The sequence below is a fragment of the Patiria miniata genome, unplaced genomic scaffold, assembly GCF_015706575.1.
Source record: "Patiria miniata isolate m_02_andy unplaced genomic scaffold, ASM1570657v1 HiC_scaffold_1, whole genome shotgun sequence".
Taxonomy (NCBI): Eukaryota; Metazoa; Echinodermata; class Asteroidea; order Valvatida; family Asterinidae; genus Patiria; species Patiria miniata.
This window is the reverse complement of record NW_024037047.1, coordinates 17,474,352-17,494,739: the sequence shown is the minus strand read 5'-3', so window position 1 is coordinate 17,494,739 and position 20,388 is coordinate 17,474,352. Positions and strand designations below refer to the sequence as shown.

The 20,388-nt window shown below is 41.1% G+C and overlaps 1 protein-coding gene across 1 annotated transcript in view; it reads right to left on the bottom strand.

Moving 5' to 3' along the window:
• The window catches only part of LOC119723995 (homeodomain-interacting protein kinase 2-like), a 43,432-nt gene that overhangs the window by 8,589 nt on the left and 14,455 nt on the right, over positions 1–20,388 (bottom strand). The window contains exons 4-11 of the mRNA XM_038194920.1: positions 17,564–17,683; positions 12,659–12,801; positions 11,545–11,673; positions 10,843–11,014; positions 7,797–7,982; positions 4,946–5,047; positions 2,686–2,868; positions 538–662 (exon numbers count right to left, since the gene is read on the bottom strand). Coding sequence (XP_038050848.1) covers positions 538–662; positions 2,686–2,868; positions 4,946–5,047; positions 7,797–7,982; positions 10,843–11,014; positions 11,545–11,673; positions 12,659–12,801; positions 17,564–17,683 — 1,160 coding nt within the window. The remainder of the gene's footprint in view (positions 1–537; positions 663–2,685; positions 2,869–4,945; positions 5,048–7,796; positions 7,983–10,842; positions 11,015–11,544; positions 11,674–12,658; positions 12,802–17,563; positions 17,684–20,388) is intronic.

The window sequence follows — 20,388 nt, the reverse complement described above, 5'->3', positions numbered from 1 at the left end:
CGAGTTTTGAATGTCTAAAGGTCGTATCTGGCTTAAAATTACCCAGATGCACACACGAAGTCAATGGACGTCGCGATACGCGAGACCTTGTTGCATGGAGCGTATTCGTACGAGATACGACTTTGTTGCAGAATCGAGTTACAACCATATTGCACAGACACAACGAATTGCACGTGAAATTTGGAATAAAATCACTCTTTTGAAACACTTTCTGAAAAAAAGGAGAACAAGCAATATAGTTTTGAAATGGATGCACAATATCCTTGACATGTAAACGGCCAGTTGCCAGTGAGTAAGAATGGAAGTTTTTTTTCAGTACAGGAAAGCCCATGGGTGTTGATACAGGTCAGACATAGCCCAGCCGTGATCACAGCAAGAATGCCTAGGGTCTAGCAAAGAACTTCCTGTACACATAATGCTTAGACGCTAGCACAGCTGATATATCCATCACATCCAAATATACTGTCATATTTAGGTTCTGACTGCTGCAAAGCTAAAGACATCCGAGACCTTTGGGGACACCCTAAGGGTACCGACCTCCAAGTTTCTGCAAGAGGTTGTGTCTCCGGAATGACAGGCTGCTGTGCCACAGCTGCTGCCCCTTGTTGCCATGGTGACAGGAACATCTGACCATTAGGAGGCCAAGACTGGACTGGACCATTCTGCAAAAGCAAGACAAAAATGAGAGGGTGTTAGATGGGTTAAAGATGGGGTGTGTATAGGTACTAGTAGGGTGTGAGATGGGCTACAGACAAGGTATGAACAGAATACTAGGTTCACACAGGATGTGTACGGGGAACTTGTAGGGTGTGAGATGGGGTACAGACAGGGGGTGAATAGGGTACTGGGTTCACACTGGGTGCGTACGGGGGGTACTTGTAGGGTGTGAGATGGGGTACAGACAGGGGGTGAATATGGTACTAGTTGGGTGTGAGATGGGGTACAGACAGGGGATGAATAGGGTACTGGGTTCACACTGGGTGCGTACGGGGGGTACTTGTAGGGTGTGAGATGGGGTACAGACAGGGGGTGAATAGGGTACTAGTTGGGTGTGAGATGGGGTACAGACAGGGGATGAATAGGGTACTGGGTTCACACTGGGTGCATATGGGGGGTACTTGTAGGGTGTGAGATGGGGTACAGACAGGGGGTGAATAGGGTACTGGGTTCACACTGGGTGCGTACGGGGGGGGGGGGTACTTGTAGGGTGTGAGATGGGGTACAGACAGGGGTGAATAGGGTACTAGTTGGGTGTGAGATGGGGTACAGACAGGGGATGAATAGGGTACTGGGTTCACACTGGGTGCGTACGGGGGGTACTTGTAGGGTGTGAGATGGGGTACAGACAGGGGGTGAATAGGGTACTAGTTGGGTGTGAGATGGGGTACAGACAGGGGGTGAATAGGGTACTGGGTTCACATGGGGTGTGTATGGGGTACTTGTAGGGTGTGAGATGGGGTACTGGTAGGGTGCGTACAGGGTATTGTAGGGTGTGAGATGGAGTATGACAAGGTGTGTAAGGGGGAACTTTTAGGGTGTGAATGGGGCATTACACGGTGTGTAGGGGGTACTTGTGGGGTGTGAGGTACGGTATGGACAGGGTGTGAATACAGTACTGGTGGGGTGTGATATTGGGTTAAGAGATGGGTACCAGACCAGCTTTGAAGCACTGCATTACCCATTAACGTTATATTACATCCTGGAATGCACCCAATTGATCTACTGAATGCATTTTAAACGAAATTATGTTAATTTGAAAGAGCAGACACAAGTAGGATAAAAATGTCCACACAACCATCCTTTAAAAACAGAGCATTTTTGTGTTATTCTTGCAAGGACCATGCGAGAATGAATTTCGGGGGTCAAAATTTAGACTCTCAAAAATTGAGCTATTGAGTGCTAGTTGTGAATCCTGCCGCATAGTGCATCGCATTCTGCGGACGTGCAAGAAAACAACATTTGTGTATTGGTGCTGTGTGTGTTATGTGATACATACACACAGTGTGTATCGTACATTGAATAGACACGGCTGGAAATGCGTACTCATATGAAACAAAATGTTTGCCACGTCCGATGTAAACAACCAGGTTTTTTCGTCTTTTCTCGGGAACGGTAAGACATTAAGTTAGTTTCTATTCAACCAGACCTTTGAAACAATAATAATAATAATAACAGGTTCTTATATAGCGCTTTTAACTAAGATCAAAGCGCTTTACATTATTATTACCCCTAATCATTGGGCCAATTAAACATTCCATATACCATCTCAGCTCCCTGGGGAGTATACAGCTCGATGCTGCCTGTTAGGCGCAAGGAAGCTAATTCAATCACAATAACCATCACTGCCCTCACAGGTACCCATTTACTCCTGGGTGGAGAGAAGCAATGAGTGACAAAGTGCCTTGCCCAAGGGCACACGCACCATGACCCCGCCAGGACTCGAACCCATGACCTGCAGCTTTACCCACAGACCATGAATCAGTGCCCTTAACCACGAGGCCACAGCACTCCACAAATAAGATAAGTAAACAATCTAAAACATAACATTTTGGGGGATTTCAGGCCATAACGTCCCTATTACTTGGGTAAAGCCGTAGGATGTAGACGGATAGGGGGTGGGTATGGCGTATACCTAGGGTGTGAGAGGGATACAGATGTGATGGACTATACGGAAGCCATTCTTACCCTGAGGAGCACCGTCTGATTCTGGCCCACTCCCGCTGGTCCAGGCCAGCCTTGTTGCCCAGCGTTACCCATGGACAGAGGTAAAGCGATGGGTTGTAAGGAGTGGGTCGGTGCGCCGGCTTGGTGTGCTTGCCCTACGTGGGCCACCACTGAGCCATTGGGATGACCATTCAGTCCAGAGTTCTACCAATCAAAATACATACACACACAAAAGACATCACGTAATGATCACAAAGATGGCGCAGTTTGAACCAGAATTCCTCAAGGGCATCATTAAAGGGAAAATACAACATTTGCAAACATCAAAAAATACAACTACCAAATCATTTTGAAATACCTTGCTGGACTGTTAGTGAATGACAGTGTAAAGCATCCTGTAAAATCATGGCACCTGGTATACTGTCATTTTCAAGAAAAGTGGTATTTTTGTATCACTTTCCAATGCTGGTCGGCCGACCAGCGTTGGAAAAAAACTGTTTTTTTTTTTCAAATGCTGGCCCCAATTGACCATCGCACTTGCTGGCTATCGATTGCACACCTATGAACAGGTACAAGCCAGCTAGACTGGTTCTCTGACCTTACAATTCCCCAATGTATGTAAACTGTGCTGTTTCTTCTTTTATGGAGTCAGGGAACCAGACTACAGGAAAATGATTGTTTGTCTCGGTTTTTATAGCATTTTCGAACCCAAAACCTCAAAAAAGTCAGTGTAACTATATTTGCTATATATTTCCAACCCCCAATTCCATCCATTTCTGAAAATTACAGCAAAAGCAAATGATGTATATTCCCTTTAACCCTAATCCTCCAAATTCCTCCTCAATCCTCCCAAATCCTCCTGGCAGTTTTGGAGGATTTTGGAGGATTGAGGCTGAATGGCTAAACAAGTGTCAGTTGATTTTGTAGGATGCATTACATCAAGTTCATAGGCTGTATTCTGCGTTGTTTATGTTCAGCCATGCATAATTGAGCCCTGCATTATGCTCCATATCATCCGCACTGCTTCTGAATGTCATTGGCACTGCCTCAGCCCATTAACAGTGATTGCTGGAGGATTTTGAAGGATTGAGGCAACGGTTAACCCTCTACTGAACAAAATCCAGTAAGAATGGATGATTTTGGAGGACTGAGGCTGAATCCAATTTTTACATGGTGGCAATTGGAGGATTTTGTAGGATTGGGGATGGCTCCTAACAAAAAAGGGGTTTGGGATTAGTTTCAACTGATTTGTCTTTAAAACAGAGACTTTTCTTCTGCTTCTGTCCTGCAGTGATTCCAGATGCATTTAACTCTAACCCTTCAGGGTATTTTGGCTAGAAACCCTGCCAAACGCAGCAACATGCAACACTTGCCTAAGTGACAAGCCTGCCCAGTGTAGCAAGATCCATCAGGCCAAAAGTCTCAAGGACAAACTGCCTCAGAGTCGGTGGTCACTGAATACAGCAGGATACAACTGTGGCATTGTTCAATGGGACTAGCTCTCATTGTCTCAGAAGCGGCCTTCATGCACTGGTGTTGGTAGCTGAATGCATCAAAGTGCACCAGACTTTTGCACCTGATGCACTGTGTTGTGTCTGGCAGGGTTAGAGTTAACCCCTTAAGGACGGGAAGCGGTCATGGCCGCGGCCACTAATCCTCATTGGAATGCAGTTGCCAGCTGTGGTATGCCGTGGCACACAGCTAGTGGGTAGTTCCACAGCTGCTGCTTTTGTGCAGTCCCGCTACCACACAAAGGCTGTGCAGTCATGCGGGCCACTTGCTCTATGTGTGGAGGAATGTCCCCATTACACCCGTCCTTAAGGGGTTAATGATCACTCTGTTCATATGATTGGTTTAACAGTATCTCAAACACACATTTCTTTGTCATGCGTACATGGATATCCCGTTTCGGTTATCCATCTTCCTTTTCTGAGAATTGAGAATTCTGTATTTCATCATAAGGTTAAGCTATCAAAAGCATGTTTCTCTGAAATCAAAAACATAACCACAAACATGATAACATCCGTTATTTTTGCAGTCGACTAAGCGACCATTGTAGGTGGTCGAACTTCAAACTTGGCACAAACTTTGACATAAGTGTGCGTTGTTTGCACGAGCAGTTCTCAAAAACTCTGCAAGTATGCAACCTATACCAGTGGCAAAGCAATTTGCTTTTCCCGAACATGCACATTTTAGACAGGCACTGCACTGGTGGTAACAATTGTTGATTGGCATTAGTGAATTCATGCAGTTATTTCTATTCTGACTATGATTGTCTCACCTGTGTAAAGACTTGATGTTGTATTGTGAGTGACTGGTGTTGCGGTGCTTGTGTTACTATGGGAACACTGTTTTCAACTCTCAGGGGGTACATCTGCAGCGACTATAAAGTTAAACCAAAAAAAATGTCCACATCTTTACTTGAAATGAGGCAATGAATTCAAGCAACCATGAGACGAATTTGTCTTGGGAATATATTTTGTGCAACTTTCTATTCCTTTTAAATGTATGATCACTATTTGACATCCCTTTTTCTTTTATTTTATTGAAAACTACCCTTCTTTAAACATGTCCAACCTTTTCCTGACAGCTTATGGCACTGTTGCTGTGATGTCATTTCAGGAAGACATTGTTTAGTATCTGTGTTTTCGGTTCAAAATGTGACCCAAACATTTGCTCACTGAAAACTTGTGTGAGAAAAGTTTGTTCGTTGCCTTTAATGTCTTTTCCACTGAAACAACAAATCACCAAAGAAAAGAAACTTTACCACCGCAAAATAACAAAAATTTGGGCAACTGTTGGCGCTGAAATAGCTAATAACACTGAGGTTTATGCCTGAAATGACACACTTTTGCTTGCGAATATGTAAATTTTCATTAGTATAAAAAATAGAAAGGCACCAAAATACCCTTGAAAATGGCAAAATAAAAATTGAAAACAAGGTTAATTGGGACACAAAGGGTGCACTTTCAAGGATTGCATTAGCAAATGACATTGCATGGGCCCTTTAATAATGAGTAGGCAATTTGACGTCTACTCTGCTAACTATTGCATGCATGCTAACTATTAATCAGAAGCCGGACGTGGTATTTTTATCCTGTACAAGTACAAAGTTTAGTACTTCAACAAATGTTTCTATTTTTAGTTACTTTAATTCCAAGTACACTCATAATAATCCAGGAAAATGAACACACATGTAGTGAAGCTGACCTTTTGAGGAAATTTGGGTGTATAATATGCAATGCACGATAATCTGTGAGGTAGCAAAATGAGACTGAACTGGGCATAGTCCGTAGTAAAAAAATGCAAAAACTGAATTAGGGTATTTGTTTTTTTTATATTCACATTTATTGATATTTGTAGTCTTTGATATGTCTACTGCGCATGTTTTAAAGAAATGACATCAAAATTGTGGAATACAAATGTTTTGAAAGAAAAACATCTTGCATCTTTAATTTTCACAACTACAAAACTCGAAACTTTTAAGGCATTTTTCTCAGCATTTTTCTTTTTGACATGTCAAAATATTCAAACTTAATTGAACAGCCATAACTTGTCAATGGAATGCTCGATTGAAATGCAACTAACAGTATCACAAAGAGAATTTTGTTCTCTTTTCTAATACCTGCAAACCCTCATTTCGACCTCTGCCCAGTTCTGTCTCATTTTGCCAAAACGCCACATTTATGACAATGTTATTATCTCCTGGCATGATGCTGACATTTATTCCTGTCGTCATAAACAGGTTGCAAATAAAAACAGTCAAAAAATCAAAACATGCATAGTTTTTACATTGGTTAAGTCAAGAATATCAATATTTCTGTGTATAGATATAGTAACAGATGCATGCTTGCCGTTTTTGTAAAAAGCTTTAATTGTATTTATGGGCTAATCAGAATAGTAAGGTTGGGAGGGGGACAGTAGTCTTTAGTAAAGACTCTTGTTGGATGCGACACTAAGGATCTAGAAACAGGAAGACGATGAGGCAACTAACATCAAAATGGCCCAACACCTGCAACACCAAAACATCAAACTGACAGCTCAAAGTGCAGGATACCCCCCATTTAGGAAATGGATAATCCCTAGGTAACGGGCCAAGTGTGGCATTTGAAGGCAGGGCCTGATTAACTTGGACTTGTTATGGGGGTGTTTGTTTTAAAGGATTTGGGTGCTGTAGACTGAACGGATGTGGGTAAGAGCCTTGAAGCAGATGACGGCCTGGGCATGTTGAGTCACAAGTGGTTGGATTGTGGTTTATCCTGACCAACAGGATGACTACACAACGGTGCAGTGAAGCACTACATGTTTGCAACTGTATGCTACAAAGTATATTTCTAAGGGCATTAGCATGCGAGAGTTTCTGCTTGAAATCAAGAACCAGTATGCCAGTGTATCAGTACTCAAAATGAAACAACATGAACCAAGGGAACGAGAAAACTAAGGGAACGTCTCAAAAGTTGGAACGCTTGGAATGTTCCATTGGGATCATCGCTTGTTCCAATTGGGCACATGCGTTGTTCCGCATGGAAACAGCCCGGGAACACCAGGTGATCGGGCCTGCGAACGTTGGTCTGTGCGCATTCACGCTTACTCCATACGGAACGGGAACGTTCCCACTTTTGAGACGTACCCTAAAAGAATAGTGTCTGGTATCAAAATAAAGAAACTGATAACTACATTTTGCAACACAAAAGAATTCCCAATGACAAAAATCTAGCAACCGTTATCGAGGGTTAACTGAAAACGGACATGCGTTTGTGCACACAAATGTAACAAATGAATAAGTTCCTGATCTTAATGACAGTGGCTGAGCTAATCTACAGAAACATGCAGGGCCCAATTTCATAGCGCTGCTTAACAGCCGACTTTGTGCTTACCGGGCCCCCAATCTATTTCATAGGGACCGTTAAGCAGTAAGCACAGCAAAAGTATGCTTAACCCCAGAAGAAAACTTCGCTTAACTCAGTGACGTAACAATAGAATCTCCATGCGCGCGCAACCGTTAGCATGAAATAGTGCTTAAGCAGCAGCATGATTTTTATGCTATAGTAAGCACAACTTTTCTGCTTACTGGTAAGCAGCGCTACGAAATTGGGCCCGGGTGGCCTGAATGCCTCCGGTGTTTGACTGACCTGTTGGAATGGGTCCGGTCTGGGATACTGACTCCCCGCTGGTTGCTGCTGCACGTTCTGTGAGACTCGCTGAGCTATCTGCGGAGGCTGATAGGGAATATAGGGACCAGACTGAAGATGGTACTGAAGGAATGGAAACTCATTACCCTGGGGTCGTACAGAGGTGGTGATTGTCTGTGAGGTACCCTAGTAAGGGAAGGGGGGAAAGGGCAATTAACAGGTGTGCAATTGTAATATCAAGGTACAATCCAGAAAGACCGTGTGACAAAATAATAGAGACGCATACAGAAAATAAATGAAATGAGATAGAAGAGGTATCGAGGCAGGTGATTGCATGTCACGTCAGGGTACAGATCCAGAAAAATGGTGTGACAAAAATAAGGTGAAACAAAACATTGAATGAAATGGAACTGGTATGGCATGGATGCAGGTAAGCATGGTATCTGGGCCATGTATTGTCTGTAGACAAAACTGTAGAGGGGCTCAATCATAGCACATTACAAGCATGGGTATGAAGTACAGTATGTGACCTGTACTGTCAAAAGCAGACGCTTCTGGGCAGAGGTTGAAATGAAGTTAATGCCAAAAAACGCTGTGGGGGTGTTTTTTTCGATTTTCAAATTTTTGCATATTTGTAATCCTGAACATGTCTAAAATAAACTATTAACGTTTGAACCCCTAATTTGAGCTCTAAATATAGTATTTTTGATGATTTGTTAAGGTGTATCAGTTCAAGATATTACTGTTTTGTGACGTTCGTGGCCATTTTCTCAGTTTTCTACTTTTCAACACAATAAACTTCAAAATAGCATAACTCTGCCCAGGAATGACTGGTTTCAAAAATTACATCACCTATTAAAAGGAAAAAGAACATATTTTATAACAATATGCAAAAATCTCATTTTTGATCTTATGCCCAGAAGAGTCTGATTTTGACAGAACAGGTCACATTATCTGCAGTGGTATTGACAAAATTATCATTTTTAACACAAGGTTAAGATTTAAGCAATGCCTTGCAATTGTTTTGAACTTTGCAGACATGGCATAAACCATGTTTCAAATCATCCTCACGATGCAAGTGTGAAGTTAAAATTGACGGTCAAAAGTGCACTTAAATAAAGTATGCTGTGTGTGTGGAGTACCCATAGAGCTATATTAAATTATTAGAGCGTCAACTCGCTGTGCAAATGAAGCTTGCTGGGCGCATCCATGTTTGTGCACAAACCTATGGAAAACTGGAAATTTAGTACGGCTTTTGTACGGCTATATTGCATGTCTGCGTTTGTGTTCTTTAAAGGTGCGTTATTAAAGCCGATACACCCAAAACCGAAACACACAATTACTAAATGAGCGTTTCATTTTGCTCTGCGCAAACTTGCACAAACGCAAATGCATAGGCACTACAGATGTTTTTTGCCGTGACATTTTTTTAACTGTCATACTCAGAGAAAACACGCTTACGTTGTTCGCGTATGTTGTACTTGCGCGTTGCATTTAGAGTACATTATCCGAAATCCATTCCGTGTGATTTTATTATGTTCCACAAACACGCACATGAATTCAAAATGTCTGCGCCAGGACAGCTTAAAAAGTACAGTAAACTCCGGCTAAGTCGGCTCTCTCGGGACCAGAAAATTTGTGACGACTTACGCGAATGCCGACATCTGCTGTAACTCGTCATTTTGCCGACTTACATGAATGGCCTTTTGCACACATGATTTAAAAATGACAGAAATGTAGAGGGGCTCAATCATAGCACATTACAAGCATGGGTATGACGAACATAATTGTGACCTGTACTGTCAAAAGCAGACTTTTCTGGGCATAAGGTCGAAAATGATACTTTTACATATTGTTAAAATATGTACATTTTCCTTTTAATAGGTGGTTGAATTTTTGAAACCGGTCATTCCTGGGCAGAGTTATGCTATTTTGAAGTTCATTGTGTCGAAAAGTAGAAAATGGAGAAAATGGCCACGAACGTCACAAAACAGTTATTTCTTTAACTGATATACCTTATCAAAATCATCAAAAATAGTACATGTAGAGTTCAAATTAGGGTTTCAAACTTTTATAATATATTTTCGACATGTTCAGGATTACAAATATGCAAACATTTGAAAATCGATAAAAATCACCCCCCCCCCCCCAACAGCGTTTTTGGGCCCTATCTCAATTTCAACCTCTGCCCAGAAGCGTCTGCTTTTGACAGAACAGGTCACATATCTGCAGTGGTATTGACAAAATTATCATTTTTAACACAAGGTTAAGATTTCAGCAATGCATTGCAATCGTGTTGAACTTTGCAGACATGCCATAAACCATGTTTCAAATCATCCTCATGATGCAAGTGTGAAGTTAAGATTTACGGTCAAAAGTGCACTTAAATAAAGTATGCTGTGTGTGTGGAGTACCCATAGAGCTATATTAAATTATTAGAGTGTCAACTCGCTGGGCAAATGAAGCTTGCTGGGCGCATCCATGTTTGTGCACAAACCTATGGAGAACTGGAAATTTAGTGCAGCTTTTGTACACCTATTTGCACGTCTGCATTGGTATTCTATAAAGGTGCGTTATCGAAGCCGATACAACCAAAACCGAAACGCACACTTAAAAAATGAGCATTTCATGCGCAAACTTGCACAAACGCAAATGCATAGGCACTGCAGATGATTTTTGCCGTGACGTTTTTTAACCGCCCTACTCACAGAAAACATGCTAACGTTGTTCGCGCATGTTGTACTTGCGCGTTGCATTTAGAGTACATTATCCGAAATCCATTCCTTGTGATTTTATTTTGTTCCACAAACACGCACATGAATTCAAAATGTCTGCGCCCAGGACAGCTTAAAAGGTATCTCCGCGTGGGGAATGAGAGCTAGCGCTCTAGCAATGTAAAATAGCTCTATGGGGATACCTCTCCAACCCAAGAACAAGTAACTGTAAGTGACGACTTTCTACCATTGCACACAACCCATTCAAATCATGCAGTACAGGTATGTGAGCTCCAGACTAAGGAGACAGGGAACCAGACAGTGATTTCTACCTGATTCTGTAGTGCTGCATTTAGTTGATTGTTGAAGGCAATATTCAGGTTTCCCGTGGTTGACGTGACCGGCATCACACCTGCAAAGCTTGCTGGGATAGCTGCAGAGTTCGCGTCGTAGATCTGTCCCGGCCGCTTACATACCTCCATGCTTCGTACACTTGACTTCACACTAACAAAATAACAGGTTCATATGACATTATTTAAACTGTTCGATTTAAACCTCCTTTTTTAACCCTAGCCTTCCCAAATCCTAAAAAAATATCCTCCTTGCATATGTGCAGGATTTCCAAGGATTGAGACTTTATGGTTTAACGTGTTGCCGATTTCGGAGAATGCACTGTGTCAAGGTCTTAGGCCAGACCTTGTGTTGTTTATGCTTAGCCGTGCATAAATTTAGGCCTAGATTATCCTTGAAATCCCCCGCACTGCTCCAGGATGTCACTGACACTGCCTCAACATATTGACAGCGATTGCTGGAGGATTTCGCAGGATTGTAAAACAATCTAATCTTCAGTGCCTACCTAGGCAAAAAACCAAAGCGTATTTTAATCAATTTACAGCTGTACTCTCCCCCCCCCCCCAAAAAAAATTGCCTTGACATTAGCAAAATGTCTTCAATAGCTCGAGTACATTTACACAAAGGTTTTTACAGCTTTTTGATAACTTGACAATTCTTTGAGTAGCAATTAATCCACTTACTTTCTACAATGACCGTACTCGGCCAGGTGCGCCAATGTCACAAATGCATGGTTGATGGCCTCCAAGGGTGTCACTCTCTTGTCTGGGTCAATCGTCAACATCTTCTTCAATAAATCCACAAACTCTCTCCTGATTCAAAGGAAAAAGAAAAAGCATAATTGTAAACAAACTGAAACCATTATGAGATCTCTTCCTCAATGCTTGCATATTGCTGAAACAGAAGTTAATTCATTATCTCTACATTACTTTCAATTTCTAATTTACAAGGTGATAACTTGCTCTTCACTAAAATAAGAATTTTCTTTCTCAAAAATCATCATTTGTTTCAAGGGACATTTTGTCCTGGAATGCACCAAATTAGGCTACGCATTTTTAAACGAAATGATGTTAATTGGAAAGTGCATTCAACAGTAGGATTATAAACGTTTTTGTGTTATTCTTGCGAGAATGAATTTCGGGAGTCACAATTTTGACTCGCAAAAATCGAGCCGTCGGATACTAGTCGTGAATCCTGGTGTACACGTTCCATCAGTGCATCGCATTCTGCGGACGTGCGAGAAACAACATCTGTGTATTGGTGCTGTGGGTATTATGTGTCACACACACAACATGTTCCGTACATTGAATAGGCACGGCTGGATATACGTATGCGTATGCCACAAAATGTCCGCCATGTCCGATGTAAACAACCAGTTTTTTTTTCTCGTCTTTTTTTTGCAAACGGTAAGGCGTTAGGTTCGTTTCCTTTCAATCAGACCTTTGTAAGCTCGGAAGTTAATAATCCTTTGAACCTTTGAAAGTACACAATCCAACAAAAACAATTCTCGGGGATTTCAGGCAGAAAACGCCCCTTCACTAGAAATCCAATCATTGATGACATTATCAATAACCAGAGCATATTAGTCGTCTAGGATCAAGCAACTTGAAACCATTTCATTATCTTTTTTTTTTTTTTTTTTTTTGCGGTATTATTTTTTTTTGCAGTATTCAAGTGAAATTCAACCTAGCACGTCTGCCTTTTTGTTGGCAAATTGAATGATCTGTCTATGGTTACACGTAGAGTAAATCATCTAAAAGTAATGTCTCATGAATGACTCCTGAATGTTGCCCGCACCTGTCCGCTTTCTCGGCCAGCATCTCTGTTCCTTCCAGGTCCGTGGGGAAATTGACTCCAGCGATGTCATCCAAGCAGTTGAAGATGTACTTCCTGGCTTCTTTAGCTTTGATTCCTGTCTCGTTCTCATGCTCGTTGGTTTTCTGATGGTGAAAAAAAAAAAAGAAGTTCCAGTTACATTTCACACATGCATTTGTATGGGGGGGGGGAGGTGAATATGTATCAAGACTGTACAAAACAGAGACAATATACATGTAGAAAACCATTTACAGGGGTGAGATTAAAGGGACACTAGGTCCTGGAACAGCCCAATTGGGCTACAAAACGCGCTTTAAACGAGATGATGATAATCGGAAATAACATTTAAAAGTAGGATATAAACATCCACACAACTATCCTTTCAAAACTGAGCATTTTTGTGTTATTCCTGTATTATGCGTGCGAGAACGAATTTCGGGGTCCACTTTTGCGACCCCATAAATTCGAGCTGTTTGGATGCTAGTTGTGATTTCATTCGTACGCGTAAAGTGTTCGCCTTTTGCGGACGTTGAAGAAACCACAATTTTTCGCATTGGTGATTGGTCACCGTGCGCTGTTCCCGAGACACACAACGTGTATAGCGTACATGAGAACGACACGAAAAACGTATTCGTACTCCGTCATGTCCGATGTAAACAAGCGGGTTTTTTTTCGTCTTTTCTCGGGAACGGTAAGACATTAGGTTGGTTTTCTTTCAACCAGATGTTTGAAATAGGCTAAGTAAACAATCCAAAACATAACATTTTCGGGGATTTCAGGACCTAGTGCCCCTTTAAGGAAAAGTAAAAATCCACAAAATGATTTATGGTCTTTAACTTTTAAATGAGACAATCGATATATCAAATATTCTTGATATTGGATTTTCAATATATCGATTGTTGAAAATTCTGACATTGACAGTGCTTATGGTATATGTTTGTTTTTTCTTAAAGGGAATGTACATCATTGGCTTTTGCTGTAATTTTCAGAAATGAACTATTTGAGGGGTTAGTATAATAGATCAAATATTGCTACACTGACATGTTTGAAGTTTTGTGTTTGAAAATGCTGGAAAAACCAAGAAAAACAAAAATGTTCAAGTAGTCTGGTTCCTTGACTCCACTTAAGATAAAATGGATCAATTTATAGATGCCGGAAATTGTAAGGCAAGGGAACCAGTCTAGCTGGCCTGCACCCGTTCATGAACATGTAACCAATAGCAAACAAAATTTGGACTGAAAAAAAGTGTAAAGTTGCAAATGTTGTATATATATTCCCTTTAAGCACCCTTTGGAATACCCATTTCTTCTACATGTATATAAACCTTTATACATGTAGGATAAAACACGTTCTAAAATGGTATCACCTCAGGAAATCAAGATTGTAAAAGGGATTCTTGGAAAATCCTGAAACCGGGAAGAATCCTGACCAAAACAAATCCTGACGAAAATTCCTGAAATCAGGGAAAATCCTGACCCAAAAAAATCCTGACAAAAAATCCTGCAATCTGTTAATATCCTGACAAAAATTCTGAAATCAGACAAAATTCTGACAAATATCACCCCTGCATTTAGGACAGTTTGCTAAGTTTAGTTTCTTGATTTGTTTAATGTGCAGGGTTGATTTTAGATCTTGTAATAAACTATTGATGATGATCGAGAGATTTTGTTAAAAGTAATTTACAAGGACAGATTATTGTCCGACTATTTGTCTCTCCACACTGTGTAGTTTCCCACAGGTCAATGCATGGGTATCGCCTGATCCTAGACGCTATGTTCCTACATGGCTGCAATGATCAGCTCTGACACCTCCAGATTACTTCAAATTGTGTCAAGCTATGAGCTGTATCCTGACCCTATCTTATCTTGTACGGACACACAGGCGACACAGAAACTAAGCTAATAGATGCCTTGTCAACAACTTATTGCATTGGAAAAAAGTTGTTAGACCGTGTAATGAGAGTAGTCTCCAAGTCTAAAAGGAATATCATTTCGCATTCGTGATATTTTCCAGATATTGACCGTACAGGTGGGTTTTTTTTTTGTTTTTTTGGTTTTGTCTTTCAAATGGATCAAGGAAGTTCCGTTCACAAGTTGCTTTGTATTTTTCTCACAATAAATGACAGGCAACGTATAACAAACGCTTTGTTGGCACCTTGTTCAAACAATGGTTTGTGAATTGTCAAAACAGACTGCATCCTGCCCAGGAGAGGTAGGTGACCAACTGTAACATGGACGTGTCCTTTTCTACATGTTTACTTCCTCAACGATCAACCTCTCACAAAGGGGTCGAGGATCACAGCTTTTAAAGGACCGTCAAATTCAGGTTTGTTGTTGTAAATAGTGTTTTCTTTGACCTGAGTTTCCAATATACCGTAAGCTCTTAATCCATGCAATCTTTTTTATCTTCCACATCATTGGGCTTTTCCTAATTAAATCGGACGATGGGAAATATGATGATGGTGACGGTCCATGATGTGATTGGACGTGACACATCAATCAATCTCAAACTAAGCCTCATTGGCTCTAACAGAGTCTTCCTATCAGGCTATGAATATTCATGGTCTGAATAGTCCATTAGACTTAAGTTCCAAGAGGATCTAGCCTCTTGTTAACCCTGACCCCTAGTAGTTCTACAGGACTACCCTGCTAAATCTAATGGAGGTGACGGTTACTCATGAGTTTCCTGCTCAATCCAACACAGCCCCACACAACCCAACTTGCCAAGTTGTTGGGTACCTGAACATATAAAATGACTGGCATGCTCAATCCAACAGAATCCAACTGTGCCTTAACAGCCGACTTTGTGCTTACCGAGCCTCCATCTATTTCATAGGGACCGTTAAGCAGTAAGCACAGCAAAAGCACGCTTAACCCCAGAAGAAAACTTTGCTTAAATCAGTGACGTAACAACAGAAATCTCCATGCGCGCGCAACCGTTAGCATGAAATAGTGCTTAAGCAGCAGCATGATTTTCTGCTATAGTACATGTAAGCACAACTTTTCTGCTTACTGTTAAGCAGCACTATGAAATTGGGCCTTGGCTCCAACAAAGTCCAACTTGGTGTTATTTACCAGTACCCAACAGAATCTGACTCTGAATGCTTTCAGTTGCCTGCTGAATCCAACAGATTTTAACAGGAATAATATACAAGGGGTTTACTGCTTAATCCAACAGTACCCAACGGATACGTAGACTACCGTAGTTGGATCCTGTTGGATTAATAAGCAGGGTTAGGGTTAAAAATGAAAAGGGGGCTTGATTCTTATTTGGCCCCCCCCCCCAAAAAAAAAGTCTCCGGTTTCTGGTATGGAGCTTGCCCAAAAAGTGGTGCGGCGACGCGGCTTTTTTTTTTTTTTACCTGAATTTTTTGCTTCAAATGTCAGCTGATGACTGCAAATGGTGCCCGACTAAACTTAGTGCAAATATATGGAGTCCAGAGAGGCCACATAAAGCTTATTCTCGACCATAACCCAATCTAAAAACACGTTAAATTGTGCAGCAGCAGGATTCCAGTCAAACCAGTGAGTTTGGCGGTTTTGAGACATCATCTTTCATCAAAAAAAACCTTTTTCATTTTGCTGACGCGCATGGCTACGGCGACGCGCGCGCATACCAGAAACCGGAGACTTTTTTGGGGGGGGGGGGGGAGGCCTTTGGGGAACTGTGTACATTTGTCCCACAGTTGTTACGAGTCGATACAAATTGTTGAAAAAAACTCATGTTTGCTACAATCCGATATTATCAATTTGTGTGAGTATTATCAATGTGAGTGACCCTTTAATTCTAAGTCTGCCATGTACAGAGGTGGTGATTGCAGCTATATTTATGGTCACATGTGACTACGTGGTCACATCTCAGTGATGTGCACATATCCCTTTAACCAGTGTGAGTGTCCCTTTAACCAAGCCAGCCTTGTCCCAGCAGTATTCCTGCATGACTCATACAGCACAGGATGGATGTGGCAGGTTATAAATGGATCGTATGATCCAAGCAGTAGTAGCAGCACTGGCCAAAAAAACTTCATCATCAAGTATTCCAAGTTTGCTTCACTTTGGAACAAGTAAAAGTTGCTTGAATCTGACAGTGTTCCTTCACTACATGTTTCGTAAATGATCGGTACTACAAGAAAATGTGCTCTACATGTAGTACAAATCTGAAAACAGCAATAGTTTGAGTCTGTCTTCAGGTCTAAAAAATGTTAAATACCCCCTTAAAACGTAACTGCCGTGTAACCACACAAAGTTAGGGCTTCAAGTGAAAGGTGAAAGTCAACATCACGTCATAACATGGTTTATCACTTGATATTCGACTAAATTTAGAAAACATGGGATTTTTGGTACCAACTGTCAGACAGAAACCACAAAAGACACTTCAGTTGTGAATTATTTTAACTTAACCCTAACCCCCTAGGCCCTTGTTGCTTACAACCATCCTCAATCCTCCTCAATCCTCCAAAATTTTGCAACTCCGCCTAAATTTTTCAAAATTGTCAGACAGTCCTGCCTCAAAATGCATCCATCCTCAATCCTCCAAAATCCTCCTCATCCCAAAACTTTGCACTCGTGTTTAACGAAGGATAACCAACGCCAAATCCTTCAAAATCATCAGACAGTCCTGCCTCAAAATGCATTCCTCCTCAATCCTCCAAAATCCTCTTGTGCTTCAATCACCATTCATCCTCAATCCTCCAAAATCCTCATGTGCTCCAATCACCATTCATCCTCAATCCTCCAGAATCCTCATTTGATTCAATCACCATTCATCCTCAATCCTCCAGAATCCTCATTTGATTCAATCACCATTCATCCTCAATCCTCTAGAATCGTTCAAAACCGCCAGGAGGATTTTCGAGGAGTGAGGTGGGTTATCACAAGCAATATTTACCTTCAATCTCCAGAGAGGAAAGTTGGTGTCCTGGTCCCTCTTGAAGAATCTGGAGGTTTTGGTAGCAGCACTCAGGAGATTCTCGGCTGGCGTGCCTTGTGTCTGGGAGATATAGCGTATCTGTTGAAAAAAAAAAAAATGTGATGAGAACGCCAGAATCAGCACTGGTTTGATACAAATAATATGGTTAGCCTAGCTGACTAATGAGTCTGTCATGTGTGCATGCTCCAATATTCCATCACACATTGCAATTTACCCCATTGACTTCATTATAGGCATACAGCGTCAAGTTGCTTCAAGTTCCATCGCCTCTGTCATCACAAGAATAGTTGCTGTCATGATGACTTTGAAGATAGATTTTGGGTCATCAAAAATAGGCGCGAGATTTTGTGGGAATGATAATTCTTTTCAGAATATTCTGATCAGGTCGCAGGCTTGGGGCGGCAACTGACAGAAATTAACTTGATTAGGATATTTGCTGGAAACTGGTGTAAACAAATCCATTAGCATCTGATTCTATAAACTCTCCAGATTAGACCCCAACAATGGCACATCTAGTGTGTAATCTGCGCTGACCTGGGAGGATGGAAGCCGGGAAAAGGAAGTAATTTTCTAACAACCTGTCTCGGTCTAAGAAAAAACAAAACGCCTGCCCAGCGACTGAAAATGGGCTCTAACTGAAAACTTCCCCTCGTAGGCTTGGGCAGATTAGTAGACCTTGGATCTAGCAGCCCAGAATAACTCCTATCCACCTGTGCATACATGTACCTTCAATCAAACCTTCACTTCTTCATACTTCTTACCGTTGAACTTCTACACGATGCATTAGTTTCATCCTTTACGATGTATAGTTTGACTTTGGGGGCTAAAATTTGGAGTTGTTCAAGTTCTTGGATTAGATACATTATGTTTATTATGAAGGTTTCTGGTTTATGTTACTGTAGGTAAATAAATGTTAATACTCTTCCCAACCATGTACAAATGGCACGTCAATTGATAACGTGTACATGACATGTAAAACCTTCAATACAAGTGGCATTTGAACAATTACAACGAGTATAAATACACAGATGCATCTAAGGTTCCATTGCACCAAATACGCGCTCATAGAAAACAACACAAAATCGGACAAAGACAGCGCCACCTGGTGACGCTCAGGAGCAAGGTGGCGAGGGTTTTTTTCGCTGGAAATTAAAGATTGCGACCCCCTGAACATTTGTCTTTTCAATTTTATTAGTGGTAACCAGGTCAATTTTTTTTTAATATTCCCCTCCCCCAAAACCACCCCTAAAAAGGTTGTTAATCCCTGGGCCCAGGTCTAAGAGTAGCCCCCCGCCTCTATGCGAAAATGACCCACAAGTCCGGCTTTTTTCGAATAACCTCGCCCGAGTTGGAAGCCACAAGTCACAAATACTTGATTGACATAAATAGTTCTACAATCTATTCCAATTATAAGCCGCAAGGTCCTCTTATTCAAAAGAAACTGTGGGGTCACAAAATATTAATGAGCTCGCGCGCGCTAATTTTAAGGTTTATGGTGGCGTGCACCCCTAAACCTAATCTAGGGCATTTCTGTGCCCTTAGCCTTATCACATGTATCCAATCAAGCAAATAGTGCGATGAGATATACAGACGACCTTTAACCAGGATAAGAATGACAATGGTCCATCATATCAACACTCAGAGACAATACATGTAGCTAATTCTGTAGAAGAAGTATTTATATACCACTTTGACAGGTATAATGGTTCACTATTCCATCCACAAGAAAGCTCTAAATGAAACCAAAAAAAACCCACAAGTTTCAAAACCACTGCGCCAATGGTTGCACACTAAGTTTAGATAAATACACATTGGTTTCGGTAAACACATGTAGCATATGCTTAGTAGTTTGAACAGATAAGAATTGTCAATACAAGTAGTATTCTTCTCTGATACTTGCTGGTTGCCTCTGTTGTCGGATATGTACATGTAAATCTCTGACATTTAATTGACGTTTCTACTGGTACCATCAATCAGGGATAAAAATGAGATCACATCACCTGATACAAGTGTCTACATAGAGTGCAACAGGATGCATTTAAAGGGAATATACATCATTTGCTTTTGCTGTAATTTTCAGAAATGGATGGAATTGGGGGGTTGGAAATATATAGCAAATATAGTTACACTGACTTTTTTGAGGTTTTGGGTTCGAAAATGCTATAAAAACCAAGAAATACAATCATTTTCCTGTAGTCTGGTTCCCTGACTCCATATAAGAAGAAACAGAGCAGTTTACATACATTGGGGAATTGTAAGGTCAGGGAACCAGTCTAGCTGGCTTGTACCCGTTCATAGGTGTGTAATCGATTGCAAACAAGTGCGATGGTCAATTGGGGCCAGTATTTGAAAAAAGCCAGTTTTTTCAAACGCTGGTCGGCCGACCAGTGTTGAAAATTGATACAAAAATACCACTTTTCTTTAAAATGACAGTATACCAGGTGCCATGTTTTTACAGGATGCTTTACACTGTCATTCACTAACAGTCCAGCAAGGTATTTCCAAATGATTTGGTAGTTTTATTTTTTGATGTTGCAAATGTATTTTCCCTTTAAACACTGCCTGCTGCATGCAGCATCATTGTGCACTCTCAATGCACACATTGAACAATAGGATGCAAACTCACACTAGGCTGACATTAATCCCACATCTGACCAGTGTTTATTGTGAGATTTAGGGTGGGAGTCCAGATAATCAATAATATAGATAAAGAGCCATCAAGGACAATGGCCCAAAAAAAAAAACCTCCCAAGCATTGCTTTGACAATACATAATCATGTACA